Below are 24,804 nucleotides of genomic sequence, written 5' to 3'. Positions count from 1 at the left end.
TAACACTGTTCAACAATGCCAATAATATTAAAATACGTCCTGACTAAAATAACATGTTTAAGGGGAATTTAATATTTTAAGAAGTACTGAGGATGAGTAATTTCCCAATCAATTGCAAATGTTCAGAGTTATTTAGGGAGGGGGTTAATGTTATTTAAAGTTCTCTAAAGATATAAGTGTTTCTGTAAGTGACTGTATTACTGTGGCATCAGTGTTATTCCTAAAAATAACTTGTGAGCAGCATTGCAAAGTCTCCTTGAAAAAACAGAAGCACTACCACATTTTTACATTAAGTTTAAACTATTACAATGATTATACTCTTAAACTAGAAAAACAGTAGCTACATTTAAATTGGCGATGTCATCACTGAAAGGAACAAAGTTAATTTAGTCTGAAGATTCAGGTTTCTCATTAACTGTTGCCCTCAGTTAAGATCACGTGGCTGAATCTGAATGGCTATGAAAACCTAGGAATGTTGGAAAGGAGTACGATTTAATCACTAAAACATGTTACCTAAATGTAGCCAATAAAGCTATGTAGAGGCTCAGAGTAGTCTTCTACTTGAATGGAAAACATGGGTGGGTGAGGCATGTGGGCATAGGATACTCACAGAGTTTGAACATGTATTATGGGCACTTCCCTGCTGCATCTTTTCCTACTTTTATGTATCACCTGAAATGTGATACAAAATACGATGACAGTCAAGAGTAAGAATAGAAAATGTCAAATGTGCTTGAAGTTTAAAAACTCTACATTTTTGCCATGGGAAATTTTAAGGACTTTTGATTCTAGAGATTTGCTGATAAGAAAGGAAATTTAATTGTTAGCTGGTGGCCATGTAAATCAAAAATATAGAAATAGAAATCAATTACAGCAAATAATAAATAAATTTAAATTCAAGAGACTATGAAAATATGGATATGCAAAATATTTCACTGATACAGTAACTGGCATAGCTTATTTAGGCCTCTTTTCTTTTTGGTACCCAATCAACAAAGACCTAATTGCATGAATAAAGTAGATTTTAACTTTGAGTGAGAGTAGATAACACCAAAATAGTGACTTGTTCTAAATATAATCATAACACAGCAAAATGGCTTCAGAAAAAAATATTTGTTATATTTCATATTAGTCTGCTTAAAATTTTACTCCTACTGTAAACATCAGACAGCAAATCAGGAAAGACAGCCCGAGAAAATCAGTAATGATTCTCTTTTGAGAAGAACAAGAAAAAAATAAAAGCTAAAACATGTGTTGTTATTTATATTGAATACCTTCTAATTTTATTGGATATGCAATTTCAAAATTATCAAATACAAATAATTTCAACAGAAACAAAGATGTATAATGCATTTATATTATGTAAATCATCATGATAATACTGTAAGATTTTCCAGTCTAAGAGTATTTTTTCCTAATATGTAAGCACCAATAACATGAAATAACTGCTTATACCAAGGCACAAATAATTTGCATCATAAAACATTTAATAAAAGTAATTACAATATATTGTGAAGGCAACCTGTCACACTTTGTCACCAATGGAGATATAATGTGTTTTTTAATATACCCCACCTAGTGAAGGACTGCCCTCATTCTTTGTATGGCAGCTTCTCACACAACTGTACCTAGGAATGTTTTTTTCATTATTTAGTGGTTGAGTCTCCTAATATGCTACACGTAAATTTTACCAATATCATTTATTCCTTAAGGTTAGTATAAAGAACTGTAAAAGTCCACAGTATTCATTTAGTCACCTTGGCACACTAACATCCAACATTCATTGGGAGGGAAGTTTAACATAAATGAGTAAGTAATCAATAGTCAAAATTAAGAGTTATAAAAATCTAATCATTCCATGTAATACTTAAAAATTCACAAAATGAAAAAGTGAGAATCAATGTGAACAGATTTTTAACTAATGCCCTCTCTAAAGAAATACTGAACATATGTATTATACCTTACAGTATTATATGATAGGGAATTTATGATTAGTATAAGTGACATCTCATTTATGTGAACCAGACTGCTAAGTAAGCATCATGTTACTTAATCAAGAGATAACAATAATGACTAAAAATGAGGTTATGACTGAAATATTTGATTCTACAAAAACAACCATAAAATATATCTCAGGTTAAAACTTGACACCTGGTGACCACACATGTCCATGTTGGGGTTTTGTAAAATGGTTTGCCATTGCCTTTCAGATTTTTTAAAAAACTTCTTGACCTAGTCTACATTCTTGGGATTTCCTGATGATCTTCTATTCAAGTACTAACCAGGTCTGACTCTACTTAAGTTTTGCAAACTCATGCAATCCATCAGCTCTGCCACTTGCTATGATACCCATACATTACCACAAATAATATTCCACCATAGCTCAAATGTGTGTGGCTCTTTAGCTACACAACACTGCCTATCCAATATTTCTTCTTACAATGTTTTAAACTGATCAAAATAACTATTAAATATAGAATGAATACATCTCTATAATAATAGACAAAATGAATGTATCTGATACAGTATATACCTAATCTTATCATGTGTCATACATTTCAATCAAATTCCTTAACAGTATATAATGGAACTATACAAATTCATATGGCTGCTGCAAATATCTGAACAAACACTTATTTTGTGTAGACCTTCAATATTCCTGTCTGGGGGAAAAAAAACTCCACTATGAATGTTTCCCTGCCTGATTGTTGGCCCTTACAGGATCAGCCTCTATTTATTAAGTCGACATATTTTTTTCTATAAAAAACTGGGTTTATACAAAAAAACCTGCCAAGGAAAACCAGTTTTAAAACTTAAAAGCTTTGAAGAATTCAGATTATTGCAAGATCAAAAAAAAAAAAACTTCTGCAGCATAGATGGTTTAAAAATGAGCAAACAGCTCTTGAACTGTAACTTTGTTAGAAGAAAGATAAGCATCATGAAAATAAGGAAAACTGTCCTTTTTAAAGAACAGAATGAATGGGACACTTATTCATACAACTTCAACGTTTTCCATGCAGATTTCTATTGAATGAATAAACCTCTAGTTTCTTTCAATATCCAGATCAGCATTTCATTGCAATACTATACTGCCCACATCCTGATTACAAAAAAAAAAAAAAAAAAAGCTAGTGAAGAAACTAGTTTGTCCAGCATGTTCAGTTTAAGCTTTGACCAAGAATACTGTATGATACATACATTCACAGCCTGGAGATCTTATAGAACTTGGATAAAGTGTTGTGAAAAAGCACTTTTAATCATGTTACTGTAAAACGTACCAATAACATCACATACTCCTAATACTTGAAAATACAAGAACTAGTTTCTATTTCATACTGAAAATGCAGGCAATGTGATATATTAATAAAAAAATAATTGTATTTTTTTTAAAAAGCATGTCTTTGTAAATTCTAGAAATACAAAGAGCAAGAATGATAAGTATTACACAAGTTCCTATAAATAGCTTACTTTTAAAAACTGCAGATGGGCCTCAATTTTCATTCCTATCCTGAAAATCATGCTTCTTTTTAAAAGATAATAGAGTTAACCTCAGCAACAATTAGAAAAGTTACTGAAAAAATGGGCAAAGTGTAATATTTTTAGAGTGTAATATTTTCCTTCTGGAAAACGTAACTTAGGATCTCTGCGAGTCATCCTAATATTTTTGAATAAACATGGATGCCATTCAATACTCCAAATGGAAATGGGATTTCATTCAAGCTAGCAATTAAACTGAATGACAATAAAACCTTTAAAATTACAGGCAAACATCTCTTAAGCAAATAATTCAAATACGAATTGGAATACTGGTTTTCCTAGTTAGAAGAAATTCAATCTTCTCATATTGCCATTTTACAATAGAAATTATTTCTAGGAGCTAGGCATGCATCACCAAACCTACTGGATTATATCCAGCATCTTGAGTAATTCCTAAACTGTATCACTAAAGTTACGAATATTCATAATAAAACTTTTTATTGGATAAAAAGTATTTATTGGATAAATACTATTTTGGATAAAAAGAATTCATCCAATAATAAGAAAACACCATTTCCATGACACTACCAAGTCAATACAAACCAGCTTTTCTCGACCTTGGCAACTTTCAGATGTGTGGACTTCAACTCCCAGAATTCCCCAGCCAGCCACTGAAAGTTGCCAAGATTGAGAAACACTGATAAAGACAATAGATAACCATGCATACGTTATATTATGTTATTTCCTCCTTCTGAAGTCCCCACACCCAGCCTGGTCCCATAGAGACTTCCTGTTTCTCTGTGAGAAAGTAGCTTTCTCAAAGGATACCAAATTTAAAGAAATGATTGTGTTCGAAGAGTGTATTTTGCACTATGCAAACCACCACTGGATTATTATGTAAACCACCACTGCCCCAAATTTGTAATTCTTGCTAGTGCTATCTTCTTTACAGTTAAATTTGTAGTTGTCAGAACTACAAAACTAAATCATTGAAAAACTAAAAGCAGCTAAAAGGAAGCCCAAATGCAATCTTTGAAATGCAAGCTGAACTTTCATAAAATTACTCCATCTGTGTATGTATTCATTCCTAAAAATAGAAATCCAGAATGGACATTAAAATAATTATCAGAGGATAAACCAATCAGCAACACTGATTTTGAAGGAAAACTGAAGAATTATACTGCTGTATCTTCCCTTTTATAATTAGGAAATTAAACCAAAGACATATAAGTTTAATGATGTGGAGATTCAGTCCTTTCAGACTAAACAGTTCATTTATTTCTTGTGTATTAAATTGTTTGATATTAAGAAAATGTGTAGCAGTTCAGCAATCATAGGGGTCCTCTACATGCAATGGGTACATGCATGAAAGGTCTGTCAAATAATTTTGATTATTGGAATTTATTATTATTCTATATGGACTTCCTGTATATCCAAATGGCTTCCATTCAACTTATATCCATTTTTATTCTAAGCACTGCTAGTCTGCAGGACAACTATTTCAGACAGTTGAAAATTAACTCTTATGTTACTGCCATGAATATGAGAGACAACAGTTGAATACCGTGTGCCAGGTAGTTTAACAAGGCCAGATGCACTAAATGTTATATGCTATATTTACCAGACAATCCCAACATGTTCTGAGTAATGTTATATATAGAAACACACATGCACACCCACATACACACCCACACACACCACATATGGTACTTTTATAACAAAAAGTTTAAAATGTTTAGTAGATGAATATATATCACAGTGCCTTGTATTTACTAATGATGCCCTCACTGCAATATAACTTGTTCTTGATGCCTTAAAAAAATTAGAATGATGAGAATCAACAAAAGTGATCTATAGTCTACAAATTTATATTCCAATTACTGGAAATAATCATCAGGAAAAAATGACATTCAGGTTCTCTTTGAAAACCTGATTCTAATCAGCATAAATTAATGTGCCGCATCACCCCAAATATTAATGGTTTGTGCATGTGTTTTCTGATTTATCTTCTTTAGTGAGATTTTTCAGATTATTCTGAAAGTCAAGAGAGAAATTCTCTACTGTAGCCTGAGCAAAAGGATTGCTGAAAAAGAGGTTTATATCTAATGGAGGTGCAGATTCTGAATCCCATGAATCATCAGAACTACTAGAGTCTTCTGTAGTGGTAGGTGGGTAACTCAGCTGTTCTAGCTGGTCAATAATGTCAGTGAACTGAAGAGCTGAGCTTGATTCAGAACGAACTGAATATGCTGGAAAATTCACCATAGAGCTAGCTTCAGACTGATTAGCAGAGCTGTAAGTGTGCATATATGGTGTGCCATTTAATGTTAAATTGTTGAGAGAGCTACTTTCAGACTGGTTATTAATCAGTGAACTAGTTTCAGAAGGACTCAGAAGACTTTGCATTCTGCTTGCCTGTGCTTTAACTTCAAATAATTCTGAAGTATCTGATGGCTGCTGATTTCCATTGAAATCACTATCTCTTTCAAAATCAAATTCATCGTCCACATTCATATCCACTGCTTCAATTGAATATCTGTCAGGACTTGAGTGAGAAGATACTATATTCTGTTGCAAAATTTCTTTAGTTAAAATAGGTGAATCTGAGAGACACTTAGATAGATTTGAGTCCTTTAAATCTAGGCCATCATACAAATAAGAAAAAGCTTCAGAGCCTCCAGCAAAAAAGGAGATTTCTGCTGGATCATCATCAATGAACTCCTCTGAAACTTGAAGCTGAGAACTAACTAGTTTTACAAGAGGGGCATCCCTACCTTGAAGTTGATGCTGTTTACCAGCAATGACCATGCTTGTGGTAAAATCATCATCCTCATCATTGTCATTGTTACAAGTTATCCTGCCTTCTTTGCCATACTTGTCTATTGCTATTTCTAAGGCACAGCTATTCTCAATACCAGAACAAATGGGGCTGCAGTTTTCTGCAACATTACAAATCCCAACACCTTGGAATGACTGGAGTTTTGGTGATCCAGGCTGTTGTACCACTTTCTTCCCAATTTCTTCTGATATTGCACTATTTCCTTCTGCTGACAAGCTCCCTCCATGTGACATTCTGGGTTCCAAAAAGAAAGAGTTGCTTTCTGTGAAAGAGGACAAGCTGGCAAAGTTTGAAGATAATATATTATCCATATGGAAGGAGGCATATGTGCATGCATTAGGTGCAGGGGTTCTTAACCCTTCTGTAAATGAGATACTCTGGAGAGAAAAGAAAAGTTATTATTAGATCAATTATTTCACCATGAATCTAAGAAGATCAAACATAATATATATAAACTAGCTTAGGTACTTAGTCCCTAAGATCATGAAACCAGAATAACATGTGTAACTTGATAGCAAAAATTTAATTTTTATCCTTGCTCCATTTCCAGGCCTTAGCGGCCCATATTCTTTTGTTACAATGTATAGAAATATAAAAGCTTGCATGTTTCCTGTAACTAGAAAAAATATGTGACTTTTACATTTGTATCCAAATGGCAATACAGCCAAATCTTTGGGTTCTTCTTAGTGTTCTCTGAGCCTGGTTGTTTCTCTGCAGACAGACCAGGTAACATTATCAGTGCGTGATAGAGTGAAGTTTGTTGATTGTTTATATATGACAGCTTGCCCTTCCAAATTTCTTGATGTAATTATCAAAGCAACAACAACAACAACACACACACACACACAAAGAGATGCTGCATTATTTCAGAAAGTCTTGAAGACTTGGGTATTTTCCTGGGCATGAGGGTTGGAAGAGTAATTGAGCCCATATTGCTGGTGTATGGTATATTTGATAGCCACTTGGTATTTTAGTTGGTTATGAAATGTATTTTTAGGTAGTATTTATATTATATTTTAAAAATTTTGTCAGCCACCCAGAGTCACATTAATGAGACAGATGGCCATAAAAATTGATATAAATAAATAAATATTCCAAATCTAAACACATTTCATCTTAATTGTGCTGAGTATAGGCATGCATTTTATGACATACAGTGTTGTTTTTGTAACTTTAGTAAATGGATGTTCTCCTAGTTTTTTTATATCATATATAGATGTGGGTAACTTCTGTATTTTAACTGTAAGATTACACTAGTGGCAGTGCTTATGGGAATAAACCGGGCAAAGAGAAAGATAGTTGGTGGAGCAGGCGGAAGAAAAATCATCATCAAAAGCAGGCAGAAAAAACTCAAGGTTGTGATGAAGCCTGATCTACAGAACAATGTAAAACAGCATTCCTTTGAACCCACATTATTCTGCTCCATCAACTTCCTGATAAATGCCTATATATTGACAAATACAGTAAGAGAGATCAAGGTCAAACAGATTGCAAATCAAGTAATTGTATAGGGTAATAGAATAGGGTTACTATTAGGATAGTAATACCTGATTTGCAAGTAGTTTTCCTACATGATCTGCATTTCTGAAGGATGTGTGTGTGTGTGTAATAAATATGCATGTGAGTGTATGTATGTGCACATGCACAATCAATGATGCCATTTTCACACCAAGCAAGGATAGTCATTTTATTGAGAAATACCCAGAAATTCTTACTTAAAACATGCAACATTGTTAAGGCTCGGAGGCAAATAGGATTGTACGGATTACTTAGTGCTTTTGCTATGCCAAGCCAGGGCACTTACGTGTGTCACCATTGACAGGTGATATATTTTCAGATCTGGGCACAGCTGTTATTTCCTTTTTCTCTTACAACTGGATATAATATGATACCTATAAAACCTAAACTGCCTTTTTTCAGTCCATCTTAGGATAAAGTTGACATTGCAAGCCTCATGGTTTTAAACATCTAGCCTAATTTTTTGTCTGACTTTTTTCACCACTCCCTGGTTTATTGAAGTATCTGTCCGAAGAACACAGTTGGATAAATTAACAGCTTGCATACAATATTTTTTGTGTTTGATAAATTTGATAAGGTTATGCCCCAGCTATTTTTTATGGATTTTGTATATTTTAAGTGTCTGACGTGTTCGTTAATTGATTCTTTTGTACAGACATTACCTTATTTGGATTTTATTAAAGAGTAAAAGGCAGATGATTACATTTATCGTATGACTGGGAGGCGAAGGATCTCCTTGTTGTATGATTAAAGGAATTCATCCAGTTTTAATGCTGCTGCTTTAAAGTAATGACGGTGGTCAGAGTGGCCTGTACCTATGCGAGGTTCTCTACTGAAAATCAGCAGCTGTTCCAAGTTAACAACTCCAGTTCTTCCACTCAAGGCCTAGCTGGAAAACTATGCTGGCTCAGAATCCTGAACTGGGGAGATGACTAAGATCAGTAATTATATGACTGTGATAATTATAACGCAGCAGTCACACAGATCTTCATTCCTATCAGAAACTACACTTACTGAAAAGTGTAGTTATTACACAAGGTGTTTTTTAAAAAAATTTATACTGGTAATACCTGCCCATCATTAATTAAATTCCTCACTGAGAAGAGATACTATCCAATAATTAGTACAAGAACTTGTTCCAACTGCCTAAATGAGGTTTTTGCTGATAGTACACCCTCTCCCAATTCCACATAAGAAACCTGAAATTAAGAGCTAGTTATGGCAGGGGGCATATGGCATTTAGCATGGGGGATCTAAGCGGGAGAAAAAAAAATCTAACCTACACGTTGCCAAGACAATCCTATTTTGTAGGCTTGCAGAAAGTACATTTTTAATTAACATAGTACACATTGATATATAGTACGATAATACAGTGTTATCAGATACTTAATACATAACTTTCTAATACAATTACCAGAAGTGAAAAAAGACAATATATATTTTAAATTTAAGAAGTAACAAGTGATTTTCATAATCTTTGTAAACATGATACTGTACTTAAAACAGGTTAATTTCAAGACTAACCTGTTTGGGTGCATCAATACTCAAGGTGTGAGCAGACATTCTAGTTTTGCTATGCCTCCTGTAAACAAAGAAGTTGATACATGCAACTGAGAAATAATCCAAGCTCTTTTTCTGCTGTACAGTAGTTTAAAAAGTGGGTGATTTTACAAAAGACAGTATCACTCAAGCTAACTTACTTTGTAGAAATATGAAACTCAGAACATTCTCTTTCTACATTCATAATTTCATTTATTAGAAACAATTCTTTATTTACAAATTAGAACTGTAATATTCAAAATATAAAATATACAAATATAAAAGTTCCCATAACTTTTACATAAACTAAACCCATCATTAAAACATCTAAAATAACATTGCTTAAGAAAAACTGAATCCCAAATATAATTAAGCAAAAATGGGGCTAATCTGACTTGTTTAGAGAGCATTCATAAACTGGGATCTTTTGCATAAAAGATCTTATCTCATTTTCCCATCAATCTAACTCTGTTGGTGGCTGAATACGCGACAGGGCCTCAGAAGATTAAAAACTGTCAAATGCAGCAGTGCGAGCAGTTATGTATGCTTCTGGTAGAACACATGTTACACTTCTGCTTCGCGAGCTGCATGGGTTACCAGTTTTGTTTCCAGGTCCAATTCAAGGTGCTGGTGTCGACCTTTAAAGCCCTTCATGACATGGGACCAGGTTATCTGAGGGGCTGCCTCTCCCCAATTTCATCTGCCTGTCCCATCAGATCCAGCAGAGAGGGTATGTTACAGGTTCCACTGCCTAGGGGCTACATTTGGCGGGTCTTTGGTGGCAGGCCTTTTCTGCTGTGGCCCCTGCATTGTGGAATCTTCTCCCGAGGTGAGGTTGGCTTCATCACTGTTGAGCTTCCCCAGGTCCCTCAAGACCTGATTAAGCCAGCAGGCCTAGGGACCCCAGGGGACAGGTGAACTAGTGAGGTGGCTCCCTTACTTTTAACATTCCTTTGTCTTCTATTCTTTGTTTTAGTTGGTTTTTAAATATCTTTAATGTCTTTATTATTTGTTTTTACCTCTTTGTATGCCGCCCAGAGTTGCTTGTTTGTGAGATGGGCGGCTATACAAATCCAAAAAATAAACAAACAGACAAATAAATGCAGTTCCATTCTGCCTAAAAATCAACTATCAAAAGAATGTCATAAAATTTAGTGAATCTTGAATTCAAAAAGACCAACTCTGTTGCTACAAACAATGAAAACTACAATTTAAAATTATTAGGAAAGAAAATCAAATTAGTTGTACAGCAAAAAACTTATTCTAAATGCAGTAGAGTGCTATTATTTTAGAATAAAGACTAAGGAACACACAAGACAAATTCCAAAATAGTAACAGTTTTATTCATTTATAAAGTAGCTTATTACCTTTCATATGGAATTTTCTTCAACCCACTTTCTTTAACATAATCCACCAATTGTTTTTGTGTTCGCCCACTGCAACACAATAAGTGTAAATGTTAAAAAAAAACTTTGTGAGAACTGTATTTAATTCTGTGCTTTTAATTTCTGTAAGTAATAAGATGCTAAATTTTTAGGTTAAAAAGAGAAAAAAAGCTTTATTGAATGCATTTTCTTGGAACAAAAGAAGATGAGTTATATTATACCTGTATCTGAAAGATGATCCCCTGCTGAAGAAGACTGGTTTTGATTTTGGTTTTGGTTGATCAGATAACCTAAAGAAAGTATGATACTCAACACATATTTTCCAGAAGTTCTTGCACTCATCTCTACCTCCCAAAAGAAATTCCAGAGTATCCTGATATGGACCCTAAAATTACAAAATAAACAAGGCTCAAGCACACTATTTCAATTCTCATCCAGTCAGGCAGATATTTCAATGCAGATCTAAAGGATTTACACCAAAGTACTCATTAATTTGTCATTATGGGAAGAAAGCAGAATAATTTAAACAGTTCTTGCTAGAATAAGCTACCGGATAACCTTTCTCTAATTCTATGCTATCCTGATTTAGATGGAAAAGTAGACACTATTTGGACTGCACTATTTGAACAAAAAAGTGAAACAAAATTCACCTGGAGACAATCATTCATCAATATGAACAAATGCCAGCAGGAGTAAAATAAAGTTGTTTCTAAGTCTTAAAAATAGGTTTACAAAAGCAACAGGTCACAGCATTTTTAGGAGCCATGCTAACAGAGCTTAACAGCCCTGTGAAAGGGTTAAACATAGAACATTTAGCATGGAGGATACCTAAACTTGAATAATCCCAATAAGGATGAAACCAGTGTCTCCTATTGGTCAGTAGCTAATATAACATATACAGCCATTTTTATTTGCCTACAAACTCCTGTACAGTCATGTTTGGCATTTGTGGCAGAATGACATCCTTGGGGAAGAAGACACTTTCACTTTATAAATGCTTCAACACGATAATTCTTAGCTGTTTCAGGTGATACAGCTAATGGATATTTAGCATCAACTGAAGGAACAATCTTTGAAATAATGTTCTTCCAAGTGCCAGTAATATAACCATAAGTCAAATGTTCATTACTTCAATCACACTGCTTTACCACTGAGCAACATTTTTTCCATGCACATTAATAATTGATACATGAACTAAAAAACACCCTTTGAAGAAAACTACAAGAAATTCTGTTATTAAATTAGGTACGAACACTGTAAGTAGATAACACCCTTGCACAAGAAGAAGTAAATGCTGAGGACAGATATAAAATTCCTCAATTATTTTTTTCTCAAGTATTTTTAATGGCAAGATGTCACATTTAAACCTGAAACAGCACACAGCATAATACATAAATTACAGTAATTTCATTTTCTTTCCCATTAGATAGATCTGATTCCATATTTGTCATTTCAGTATTCCAGATGAAATGGAGCTAAAAACCTGATGAAATAGGAATAACAATTTTTCAGAATATTAGAAGGGAGGGTGTTGCTTAAGCTTTCAGGAGGAAGCATGTTTCATAGTAGAGGGACAACCACAGAAAAGGGCTATGACAGGTGGCAACCAGTGTATTGACTCTTGTAGGAATGCATCCTATGTGTACACCGGACATGACTGCACTGGTTCTAGAATATCAGCATGCACAAACATTTCTGGTTGTGTTCTCAGTTTATAAGTGGAACCCATCATTATATAATTGAATAACAACCCTGAACATAATGCCACAGGAATAACAGATTCATTTGCATAAGTCTGTATGCATTTCTGCTCATACTTAAACTCAGTATAAAATTATAGAAAGGATATTATGACAGTACATACATGAACTTCTGGATGAAGCTTGATAAGAAATCGTTTTCTCTTGAAGCTTATTTTTCGGACTTTGGACCAGTTGAAAGTATTGATTTTTACATTGCCCTGTGTTAAATGCAGTATGTAACAAGTGAAGAAATATACATAATACAGGATTTAAACACAATATGTACAAACATACACTATCAGATTATTTTTTTTAGCTATAACTGTCCAAACAAATTGTTTACCACTCTCTCCTGGATACTGAGAGCAAGATTCTATACGGCTTTGGTAGAAAGACTCAAGGCAGAGATATGGGTGAGATGCTAAAGGTTATTCTGAACCCTCTTGAATCAGACCAAACTAGGTGCATTTTAATTATACTGGTTATATCATCATAATCAAATTTTTTTAAAAAAGTTTTACTTTTTTGAACATGCATAATAGCTAGTACAGGCCATAGTGCTACTTCAACTTGAAACCACCAGTATGGGTAAACTGATGGGGAAAAGAGCTATACAGACTCCAATAACTCCAAAGAACTCTTTGCAAAGAATATGATTAAACATTCATATCTATTTATCTGAAAAGCAAAGGTTTAATCTGCATCAGAATGTTAGCAAGACTTGTAAAAGTGAGCTCTGATTTCTCATTCAGGAAGGAAGGCAAACAAGAACTCTTGATGTAACAAAAGATTAAACTTAGAATAAGTTGCAAGAGGTATGTTTAAAATTACTTTCTTACCTGGAAAACCAATACACCCATGTGTGAAACAGCCAGATTAATTTTTGTCCCTTCACGATCAGATGCCAAGTGAAATCTCATGCCATACATCTCCAATTTCCGAGCTATTTCAAGCACCTGGAAGTCTGATTCAGCAGGGGTTTCGCCCCTGTAGTAATAAGAATAAAAATGCAGAAGCTACTGATGAATTTCTGACACTCTGAAAATATATGCAAATGTGGTGATTTAAGGGAGCCATGGTGAAATATTCCAACCCTGCAAGCAGCCACATGAACTTACTTTGTCAGGTCAAAAGGGGGAACCAACCAAACAGCAGCATATAAAAATAACTTGAAAATGAGACACATTAATTAATTTTATTTAATACCTGGATTTCAATCAACTTACAATCAGCTGGTGAAGAACCTGACTGAGGCTAATGCATAATACTCACACAACTTAGTAACTCATAGAAGAATTTTTTATTTTGCAGGAAAATACCATGACCAGTGGTATTAAAACCTGCTGAAAGATCAAGCAGGGACAACATACTAGTCCTACCTCTATACTCTCTATGTTCTCTTATAAAGTGTCATCTATCAGGGTGATCAAGACTGATTTTGCCTCAAAACTAGGCTTGAGCTCTGATTGAAAACAATAAAGGTAACTGGACTCTTCCAAGAGCAACTGCAGCTAGACAGGCGTACCCTCCCAAACACTTTGCCTCTTAAAAAGATGTGTTAATTGGATGGTCCAGTTCTTTTTCAGGATAAAAACTTGGCAAACAGAGTTGAAGGGAGCCATCAAATCAAGCTTTGTGCTCAGTGGAGAAGAGAAAAAAATAAAGTGATCATATATAGAAAGCATGTAAATGTTACTCAATTGCAGGGCTCCAGTCTGCATGGGCATGAGGAATTTTTCCTCAAAATGTTATAGATTTGTCCCATGAGATTTGTCTCAAGGCTCATTTCAGGAGCAAATGACAATAAGCCCTTTACCAATCAGTGCAAAAAGCAGTGGTGAACAGCTACTTTCTTTCTCTTTGTTATTAAGTTATTACTTAGAGGCAGGTGAGCAATTTCCCAGAAGCCTTTAGTCCCCTGGACAATACCAGAAGCCAACATGTGCTTGCTTTCTGTTCCACCACTAGGATAATCCAAGCCAACCTTCTCTAACCTTGTTCTCCGTATATTTGGATTAGCTCCCAGAATTCTCAGCAATGGCCATTCTGGCTATAAAAATCTGAGAATGTGTAGTTCAAGCATCTGGAGGGCAACCAGGTGGGGAAATCTTATTTAAACTGAAGTCACAATTAAGCTGAAAGCCAGTAATACTTTTCTTTGAATACAATATAGCTTTAGTTTGCCAGAGCTAATTGGATAGTTATGTTGAATAATTTATATATTTAATTGTTTAAAAAGCAAAATATTATCAATTTTGTGATGGTCAATATTTTAACAACTATTTCTATTATCCAATCTTTTGCACAGTCCTATCTGGTGCACCAGTTGTACCCTCTCCTAGATCAGGAAGCCCTTTAGACAGTCACTCACACTCTGGTCACCTCACAGCTTGACTACTACAACATGCTCTTCATGAGGCTGCCCTTGAAGACCACCCAGAAGCTTCAATTGTTCCAGAACGCAGCAGTGAAGGCAGTGATGGGCATGCCTCACTATGGCCATATAACACCTCTGTTTTGCAAGATGCACTAGTAGACAGTTTGCTCCTGGGTGTGTTTCAAGGTGCTGGTTGTTATCTATAAAGCCCTACATGGCATAGGGCCTGGCTACTTGAGGGACTGCCTGTCTCCCATAGTATATGCCCAGCCGATTTTATTGGGCATGATTGGTGTGCTGCGGGTTCCTTTGATTAAACAATGTGTCAGCCCTTTGAAGTAGTCCAGACAAGAAGCACCAACCATGAATGGTAACACTACCTGTATTGTAAAGTTACAGTAACAGAATCTTGCAAGTCTAAAAGTACCTCTGCCCTCCCTTACTTTTACTTTTGGGAAGGGAGAACTAGGGAAGGTTCCTTCTGAGGTGCTTTCTTCACTGCACCCTCTTTTGGACTCAGATTTTGTTTATCAGACCATTGTCTAGGCTGTGGTTCTTTCTCCTGTCTCCCAAGGTCATTCCTACATACACAATACTATCTATAGCACTTTCTCTGTAATAGCACCTGCCCTCTGGAATAAGGTTTTCCCCAAGATCCAGATGGTCCCCACTCTGCTGGTATTTCAAAGGGCCTTGAAGACCTGGCTCTTCACCCAGGCATCGGTGACAGTGAGTGAAGCCCCCCTTGAATTATGTGGGTTCATTTTTTTGCTCCTGTTTTTTTTGTCATCTTTGCCATCTTTTATTCTTCATTTTTGTCTGCTACTGTGCTTTTTCTTGTTTTTAATGTTTTTATTTGTGAACTGTGTGTGCCAGTTTGGTGTAGTGGTTAAGGCTCCAGGCTAGAAACCAGGAGACTGTGAGTTCTAGTCCCGCCTTAGCCATGAAAGCTGGCTGGGTGACTTTGGGCTACTCTCTCTTAGCTGAACTCACCTCACAGGGCTGTTGTTGTGGGAAAAATAGAAGGAAGAAGGAGTGTTAGGTATGTTCCCCACCGTGAGTTATTTATAAAAAATAATAAAGGTTGGATAAAAAAAATCTAAAAAAACCCACCTGCCTACAGTTGTGAGTTGGGCAGCATATAAACAAACAAACAAACAAATAAAACACTAACCATTACAAATTTGGAGATACATCTACAGAAGGAAGTCTGCTCCATGCATGTTATATAATGGGGCTATCAGTTGGGGTCTATTAGAGGTAGTGTCCACTCAGTTAGAGCACCCAATCATTAGAACACCAAATCATGTCAGAGGAAGGACTATAAGGTTAGTAGATGCAACCTCATGCTTTCCCCCTGTAACTGCACAGTGGATAATGTAATGAGGTGTCTACACTGAACTAGCTGAAGTAAAACATCACCTCTCACAGACATGAGCTACCATTCCTCCACATATTGGCTTCCATGGTATACTGCTCAGGCTAGTAAAAGCCATTTGTCAAAAATTTTGCCTAAAATTTGGCCAGATCGTACCACTCAATAAAGAAGACACCCCATGCCAAACTTCATACTGCAGACAAATTGCCTTGAAGCACAAAAAAGAAACAACTGAACCATGCAACAAAACCATTCTTCAAGCATTAGTGCAAAGTTATTTTTTCAGTATAGTGTTACATTGGATACAAGAATCAGTAAATAATTTTACTTACACATGCTTCCTGTGAAATGCAAATATTTTTTCTTGCAGTCTTTCCTGGTTTGGAAAGTACTGGTTGTTTTTAAGATGTTCTTCATCACATGATTCATCAAAATCTCCAATCTCCGCTGTGGCATAAGAGAAAATGTATTTCAAAGAAAATACTTCAATATTTCAGATTGCAATTGTTTCAAAATCTTAGCAAATAATTCTTTTAAAGTATTTTCAATTATAGATGTCATGAGTAAGGATGGCGAGCAGGGGGCTCCCACCCAGACTGTCAAGCGCATGCGTAGCACTGAGGAACTGTTCAGCCATTCAAAGAGACACAGATCGGGACCGCCTTAACCTTTGGGGTTTATATGGCTGGGTTTTTCCCACGCTTCCTCAGTTTGTTAGGATTCTTGTTAAGTACTACTAATAAATATTAGAGACCAAGTCATTGTCTCAGTGTGTTTCCTGGTAATCAGGACAATAAATTTCCATTGATATATAATCAGTTTCTTAGATTAGCTCTTTATGTGCTGGCTTTTCTCAAAAAAAAGACTGTTAATTATCTAATTTTCATCCTAAAAATTTGATTATTTGCTTTCTGACAGGATTTTTGTAGGCTAACATTATAGGTGTGATTCTGATTTGTTCAAGGGTTCAAATAGGCAGTTTATCAGTTCTTCCAACATGCTCACTTCAACTGATATTTAAATTGTGAGATACACAGAAGATATACAAATGCAATTAACTTTTCTAGGTAAACTCATTTATCATGGAACCAACCAGAAAGGAAATAACCTTGACTTAATCCTGAGTGATGTTCAGGATCTAACGCATATCATAAATGCTGCTATGCTGGAACAATGACTACAAGGTTGCTGAATTCAATGTGAGTAGTTAAATTGTCAAAAAGGTTCAGACACAGGTACTTAAGAGCAAGCATCACTAAAGGTTAACAGAGCTTTTGGAAAGGAAATGCATGCCTCATCATTTATGGCTGATATAGATACAACTAATACAACAGTAAACTTTATGTAGTTGAACCCCAAAAATCTTTTGTCCAAAAATACTGCATTGAGTCAGGACAGTGCAGTCAAATGACAAAGCTGTATTATAAGCAAAAAACACTTCTGCATATATGTCAGTAAACAAAAGAAACAAAGTGCCAATCAGACCAACACAATGGCAACCACCCTATTAGCTGAAACCCTCAGTTGGATCACAGCGGACTTCTTTGCAGGTAAAAGGAAATTAAATGTATTCAGTGTCTGAATTCAGAGACTCTTCTATGAATAAAATGACCCTTGTTTGAACAGAGCAGTAAGTTTTGATGCTTTATATTTACTGTATTTAAGTTATACAGAATGTACCAAAAGTCAGGCCCCATTGACAATTTATTATATAAATTACATTAAATGTCTGAAGTGGTTGCCATTTTCTTCTAAATAGTTTCTTACTCGTTTGACACATAACCTTTGAACATTGAATTGACATACATACATATATATGTGTGTGTAAATAAAATAAAAGTGGGATAAAATAAATAATTCCTAAGTATAACAACATTTCTCTAAAAAATTAATAAAATATATTGCAGCTGGCCAATGGGGCACTGACCTTTGGTATACCCTGTATATTATTTTGTATTTAAGCACAGATTAGGGTGCTTGAATACAAAACTTGCTTCAGTTGACCAAGTTTGCTGAATCATATACATAGTCAGATTCTACCAATGTAATTCCAATGTAATCTCTTCATTTGTCAATATTTCTGAAGTACTAAGCTGATGCATTCTTATCTATAAGCAACATTACATACTAACATTGTAGAAGATGAGATATGAGGAGTGCTGCTGTACTGTCATTACAGGTAAGATGTTCTTCTGCTAGATCTCTCTTCATTTGCAGTGCAAATAGATATCTAAAAAGAAAAGAATCAGTAACATGTTTGGTCATTTGAACCATAGAATATTACATATTCTGGAAAGAAGTACACAGTCTGGCTATAGCCATAGCCATAGCCATAGCCATAAGCAGAAGATAAATTATGGTGTCTGAAGACTGTAGCAGGCAGTAGGACTTTATAATGTTACACATTTTGACCCTATTTTAATACACAAGTTCTCTTTTCATACAGCTAAATTAACATAAAATTCTTCCTAAACTAATCTAGTAGCAATTACGTTATAGATGGCAAAACAATCTGGATGAATCTGCCAAGTCTTTTCCTTCTAAAAGTATTTTACTTTCTCTCCTGGCTTAAAAAATTATTACAAAACTGATCTGCAGCACTAATTGTATGTGTTGTTTGTCAACATTTGAGTTAGGTTTTCTTTTCTGTTTTTCCTTTTTTTCAACAAATGGTCAAGGAAGAAGACTTTACAGGGTTTTTTTCCCCTTTTCCTTTTTTTCCTTTTATTATCTTGGTTATTAATTATAAAGTTACATTATATTGTAAGTTCTGTTACATGTACACTACTGTTAATTAGTCTGATATAATAAAGCAACTAATAAAAACTAAACTTTCTCTCTTATTTGTGTTTGTATGGAATAGAGAAAGTGTTTACCTGGTATACTCCTCTTGCAATTGACCGGGATCTGGAGGAAAGAACTTTACAGCTAGACGAAGCACTGCATTCTTTGGTCCTACAGAAAGCCAATAGATCATTAAAATGTGACAATCAACTCACAAATCTTATTCTGTTATTGTAGTTGTATGTTTTATGCCTTTAATTGTTATAAATAAATTTTAAAACTCGAATCATGGAATTACACCTTGGTCAATAGATTGCCATTGACTTAGTGACCTACTGCCCTTATGCTATTTCTCAAAGTTTGGGAGGGTTCCCAAATGAATAACAAGACTAGTACACAACACTTCAAAAAAACACATTATGAGGTATTACACACAAAATATCAAATTAAATTTATTGAGGGGGGAGAAGGCAGGATCAAATAGTTTATTTTAATTAGTATTTAATACATTTCTTAGTCATTTTCAAAACTACAGTCTTTCCAAAACACCTTTAAAAATTAAAACAATTTCATCAATTTAAAAATTTGATAAAGTCAGAATTTTAAACACAAGAACAAGTAATGAAAGAAACATATAATGAAACCTGTCAACTGAGAGCCAATCCCCCCATGCCCTTGCTTAAAATCTACTTGAAATCTTTAAATTAACAGGTGGAAGCAGCTGTACACCTCTCTGGAAGAGAATCCCATAGAGCAGAGACTATCCTTAAAACAAACTTATTTGGTATAAACCATATACTTTTCAATGACAGAGCAATAACCAGTGCGAAGATCTAATTTATTAACAGGAAGATTGTCCACTGAACTCTAGACTCTCAAATAAGCAGTGAATATCTAACCTATCATGACAACAACAATCTGAGTTTATGTGGGAAGCCAACCAGACATGAACCAAGAGATGTACAAAGTGCAGATTCTTATATACATTCTTTGAAATGGAGAATGATTACTAACCATACTTTTAACTACGTGGATTAGGAATATTCTGACATATACACCGTTTGGGGGAAAAAAAACAGGATTATAGACACACTAATACAGTGTATCCATGTGTTATACATTTGTTGTTTTTGATTAACATACTGTGTTCAAAAAAGTTGAGAGTGAATAGAGATATCTGAACTTTAAATAATATTGTCTGCTTTGGGCTGAGAACTCCAAACGGGAAAAAAAACCCTCTAATATTCCACGCAAGAACTAAGGGAATTTCGAACAACATGAATGGTTTTATAGACTATTAATATACAGATATTGGTTAAAAAATATTCATACTACATCAAAATAAAGATAGGTTGGAACAATAAAAATAATGGTATACTGTACTATTACTGAATACAAATACCAGGACTTAAATTATTTTTAGTACAAAATTAGGGCTTTTCAGCCAATATGGACCAGGCCTTGGCAGAAAATCACGGATCTCCTGACACTTTATAGCTTAGTTTGATTCATCAGCTAGACTTGGCAGAAGTTTCACAGAAACAGCTCAGCCACATAAACTTTTTTATAGTAGATAAGAATGAAGTCATACCAAACAGATGACTTCCCATTGTCAGTGAGACAGTACAAATAAGGGGGATGGTGCAGCCATTTCATCCAAAGCTGAAACATACTCTGGAGGGAATGTAGGTATAGTCACTATATCTGTTGGCATCTAATTAAACAGCACCTTTTCCTGGGCTCATATAGTATGTATTTGAATTAAGAGGGTGTTAAAGAGGTGGCAACAGGGCACAACAACCTTGTTGCACCCTAATGTTCCCTTCTTAACTCAAACTTTCCTGGGACTGTGCAGCTGCCATGCAAGCCCAGGATAAGCCATGACTTCTTTAAAGACAAACAGGGAACACACCCACATCTCTTCTGAAGCCCTTTTTTTCACTTCAGATCTAAATAGCTGCATATCACTAGCACAAATGACTCATATCTGTAACAGTTTAAATTCACTGGGTTTTTTGCTCTTTCCACAAATTTAATTGATTCTTTTTGCAGCGCTTGGTCGCCTTGAAGCCAAGTGATTGTTGCACATTTACATAACTGATACTGCTGTCCTGAAAACTCGGGCCCTACCCCAACCCTCACATTTGAAAGTATGTGAGACTTCATATTGCAAATATTTGCTTATCCATTGTAACTTACTGTACATGAAAATGAAATAATTTCCCTAAAACAATGATAAAAAAGCATAGGAAAACTTTCATAATTGATTATTCACTGTTATTTCATCATAGCCTACAACAGCAAAAATCTGAGACTAACCATTTTTTTCCAGTTAAAATTAAGAAAATATGTAGGATTTAGAATCAATGTTATTGTGAAATTGAGGACTTGTCTCTTAGACAACTTAAACTGACTGTTCTTAGTTTTTGGTTTTTTCCCCTGCCTTCGAGTCAATGTTGACTCCTGGCAACTGCCTGAACAAGTCCCTGCAGTTTTCTTGGCAAGTTTTTCAGAACTGGTTTGCCATTGTCAGCTTCCTAGGGCTGAGAGAAGGTGACTGGCCCAGGTCACGCAGCTGGCTTCATGCCTAAGGCAGGACTAGAACTCATGGTCTCCCGCTTTCTAGCCTGGTGCCTTAACCACTACATCAAACTGGCTCATTCTTTGTATATCTCCCAATAAATCCAATAGTAGAAAATATGGGTATCTCAGGGTTGAACTGTTAGGTTCTTGATGTTCACTGAGCTTGGTTGCTTTCTTGCAGACATTTCGTTACTAGGCTAGATAATCAAAATTAATCCTTTGTAGAGTAATCCATTCACTGACTAAGAACCCCTTTTAACTTCTCAATAAATATATATATAACAATAATCAAATGCCATGCTAAAATTGTAAAAAGCAAAAGTGAATAGAACAAATATTTAAAGGGAAAAATAAAATATGTAAAGAACAAACTTCTTTAGTATTGGCCGATTATAAAAATTTGCCAGGAATTGGAGATAAAAAAACCACATTTAACTTCCATTTTTCAGAAATCAAGTTCTTGATTGTGAAGAATCTGCTTCAATCCCAAAAACATGGTTACAATATATATAATACACAACCATTGAATGCCATCATTATAGGCAGCAAGACATACTATATATTATCATCTCCCAGCACATTCTTTAGGCTACATGAAGAAATACAGGAAGGAATGTAACTGCCATGGTGAAAGTGCCTTCTGAAAACTACTAAAAGAAAGGTTTGGCATGTGAAACATTTTATTTTGGAGTGTGAGTGCAAGATGCATTGTTTTGTGTATTTCAGAAGTATTCCAGACTTAACAGTGAGGTCTCTGAACCTCAAAGCACAGTGCTTCCAAAGTGCTCAAAGCAGCCTATCTCGTACTTGAAACAGCAGTTTTCCATTCAAAATGAGATACTTCACAATATATCACACTTGAAATATTTAAAAAGGAAATGTTTTTTACAACCTTAGAGAAACGGTATTAAAGATATTGAGACAAAGAGAGAGAGAGAGAGAGAAATGCAACAAAATTAAAGAGAGGTTATATGGACCACTGAGCAGAAGACAACATGAAACAACTAAAAGGGGATTTGAGGCTTGTTAAAAGGGACTTAAGTTCTGGCTGCTGCCATCTGAGAAAAGCAGATACTAGCCTATAAAGAAGAGTGAAAATATAATATAATAAATAAAAATATCAACATTTGTTTTATTTTGTTAAATTTCTATTTTCACTATAACAAGTAATTTAAAGAATAGCATCAAATGAGCTAATGGTTAATCATTGCTTTAAAACAGCTTCAGCCTTTGGGAATGGGGGAGCTATCAAGTTTCTAAAATATAAACTCCAGAACATGAGCAGCATCTTTTTTTAAGTTTGTTTCAGTTGAATTCTGGAAAGAAACATTGATTAGAAATATACACACTTACTTCTTATTTGTTTTATGATAGGTTTCATTGGCTCCAACCAAATCTGAATTTAAAAAAAAGACAAATAAATGGGCAAACAACATCAGACAACTAAATTAATTCTAACAATTGTAAAATGTTATCTGCTTGCATCTCCCACTTACTTTAAAACTAATTAAGCTAAGATTAATCTGTTAAATAAAAAAAAATCTATTAATATACTTTTCAGAAATACAGTGAAAAAGATGGCATAAGGAATTGCAATATATTAACTTCAGCTGTATAGATTACATTATTCATTACTTGTAACCAATCAGTCCAAACCAGTACAATAGTACACACAAAAAAGATATACCCCCAAAAAACAGAATATGATAGATGTACAACTAGATAGTGTCATGTGTATCTGGTAGGTTCAGTGTACTTGTTTCCTTGGACATGGTGGTTGTGTCCATGGTTTGTTGATACCTCACAGTAAATTCAACTACCAATTCTGGTCACTGGAATGATGGAGCCATTCAGAAAGGGATATACTAGTACAGTATCCCCTACAGCAGGCACATTCTGTCAATCTGTGGAGCACTCTGCAGAACTGTACAGTCAAAGGCTGCAGAGTTAAATTTGTCTATCTTATAGTGTCTATTGAATGTGGGAACACTGGTCCCAATAGTTGCCTTGCAGATGTATGCCAGGGACTCTTTTGATTCCAGGGACATGTTGCTGCTTTCCTCACTAAGTGGGCTATGAACCGCCAGGAGACTGGGCCAATACAATGAATTCTCTGACCCAGTATCTAATGGTGGAACAAGAAACCCTCATTCATTGATCTCCTGGTTTGTAAGAGACAAATAGTTATCTGACTCTGTGTGTTTTAAGTAAATTCTAAGGATCCTACTTATGTCCAGTTTATGCCATGTATGAAATGGAAAGGAATACCATCTTTCTGTAAAGTGAATTATGCCTGTTCCCAAGACAGAAGAGGCATAAGGGAACAATCAACAGAACTGCAGGGGTATGACTTGACAGAACTTCTAAGCTACCATGGTGCAACATTTCTTACTTGTAACAGGGCATTCTGTAATCACGTTAAAATAAATGCTTTATTTAATTTTAACCACAGACTTCTTTAAACAAACAAATAAACAAAAACAACAAAGAATGAAGTACAAAAACATGCTACATACCCAATATGATTGCATGTTTTGGAACTCAATTCCAAAGTAGTCAGACTCAATCAAATTCAGACGATTAAATATCTCTGTCAGTAGTTTCTGGCCATAACATTTTGACTGGAAAAATAAAAAATTTAAATTAACTTTTATGATAATCAAGGAATAAAGTATATTAAATCTTGAAAAGTACTGTAATGCTGATGCTAATTTCAAAGCTTTATATTAAAAAAATCAAAAGGTTCAAACTGTTCATATCAAGAAAAATTATTTCTGTATGTATGTACAGTACATCAATACGTGTAAGATTTCTTTATGCTTTTACCATTTTCAGGTGGCATGAATTCCAACAAAATATGTCAGAAGCACTTTATTTTCCTCCCATTTCATAATATACTAAACATCTTAAAAGCTTTATGTACATTGTGTATATTTAGACAGCTCATCTGGTTTTATGGAATCATCTGGTTTACATAATGAAAGCTACTTTAAATTAAACTTTAGGTTTTCGATTAGACTGGAAGGAAATTAAAATTAGATGATGATGATATGCAGAAGGACGATTTTTTTTATAATCTGGCAGTGGCTAGATGATATTCAGCTACAACTCTTATCATCCTTCATCATTTGCAATCATTCAAAGAGGTACAGGGAGTTGTACTGATATTGGACTGGATCTTG

At 34.8% G+C, this 24,804-nt stretch overlaps 1 protein-coding gene across 5 annotated transcripts in view; it reads right to left on the bottom strand.

Annotated features, from left to right (window-relative positions):
- Nucleotides 1-24,804, bottom strand: part of FARP2 (FERM, ARH/RhoGEF and pleckstrin domain protein 2) — a 73,106-nt gene that overhangs the window by 25,791 nt on the left and 22,511 nt on the right. For all 5 annotated transcript variants that reach the window (XR_010068180.1, XM_063306759.1, XM_063306758.1 and 2 more), the window contains exons 3-13: nucleotides 24,139-24,243; nucleotides 22,976-23,018; nucleotides 19,132-19,210; nucleotides 18,388-18,485; nucleotides 16,588-16,702; nucleotides 13,340-13,487; nucleotides 12,623-12,718; nucleotides 10,980-11,143; nucleotides 10,741-10,809; nucleotides 9,359-9,416; nucleotides 6,441-6,693 (exon numbers count right to left, since the gene is read on the bottom strand). Coding sequence is in view for 4 of the 5 variants with exons in the window: in XM_063306759.1 (XP_063162829.1) it covers nucleotides 6,441-6,693; nucleotides 9,359-9,416; nucleotides 10,741-10,809; nucleotides 10,980-11,143; nucleotides 12,623-12,718; nucleotides 13,340-13,487; nucleotides 16,588-16,702; nucleotides 18,388-18,485; nucleotides 19,132-19,210; nucleotides 22,976-23,018; nucleotides 24,139-24,243 (1,228 nt within the window). In the remaining variant the exon portion in view is untranslated. The remainder of the gene's footprint in view (nucleotides 1-6,440; nucleotides 6,694-9,358; nucleotides 9,417-10,740; nucleotides 10,810-10,979; nucleotides 11,144-12,622; nucleotides 12,719-13,339; nucleotides 13,488-16,587; nucleotides 16,703-18,387; nucleotides 18,486-19,131; nucleotides 19,211-22,975; nucleotides 23,019-24,138; nucleotides 24,244-24,804) is intronic.

The sequence above is a fragment of the Candoia aspera genome, chromosome 6 (genome assembly GCF_035149785.1).
Source record: "Candoia aspera isolate rCanAsp1 chromosome 6, rCanAsp1.hap2, whole genome shotgun sequence".
NCBI lineage: Eukaryota > Metazoa > Chordata > Lepidosauria > Squamata > Boidae > Candoia > Candoia aspera.
Note: the sequence above shows the minus strand (reverse complement) of the source record. Positions and strands in the feature narration are given on the sequence as shown.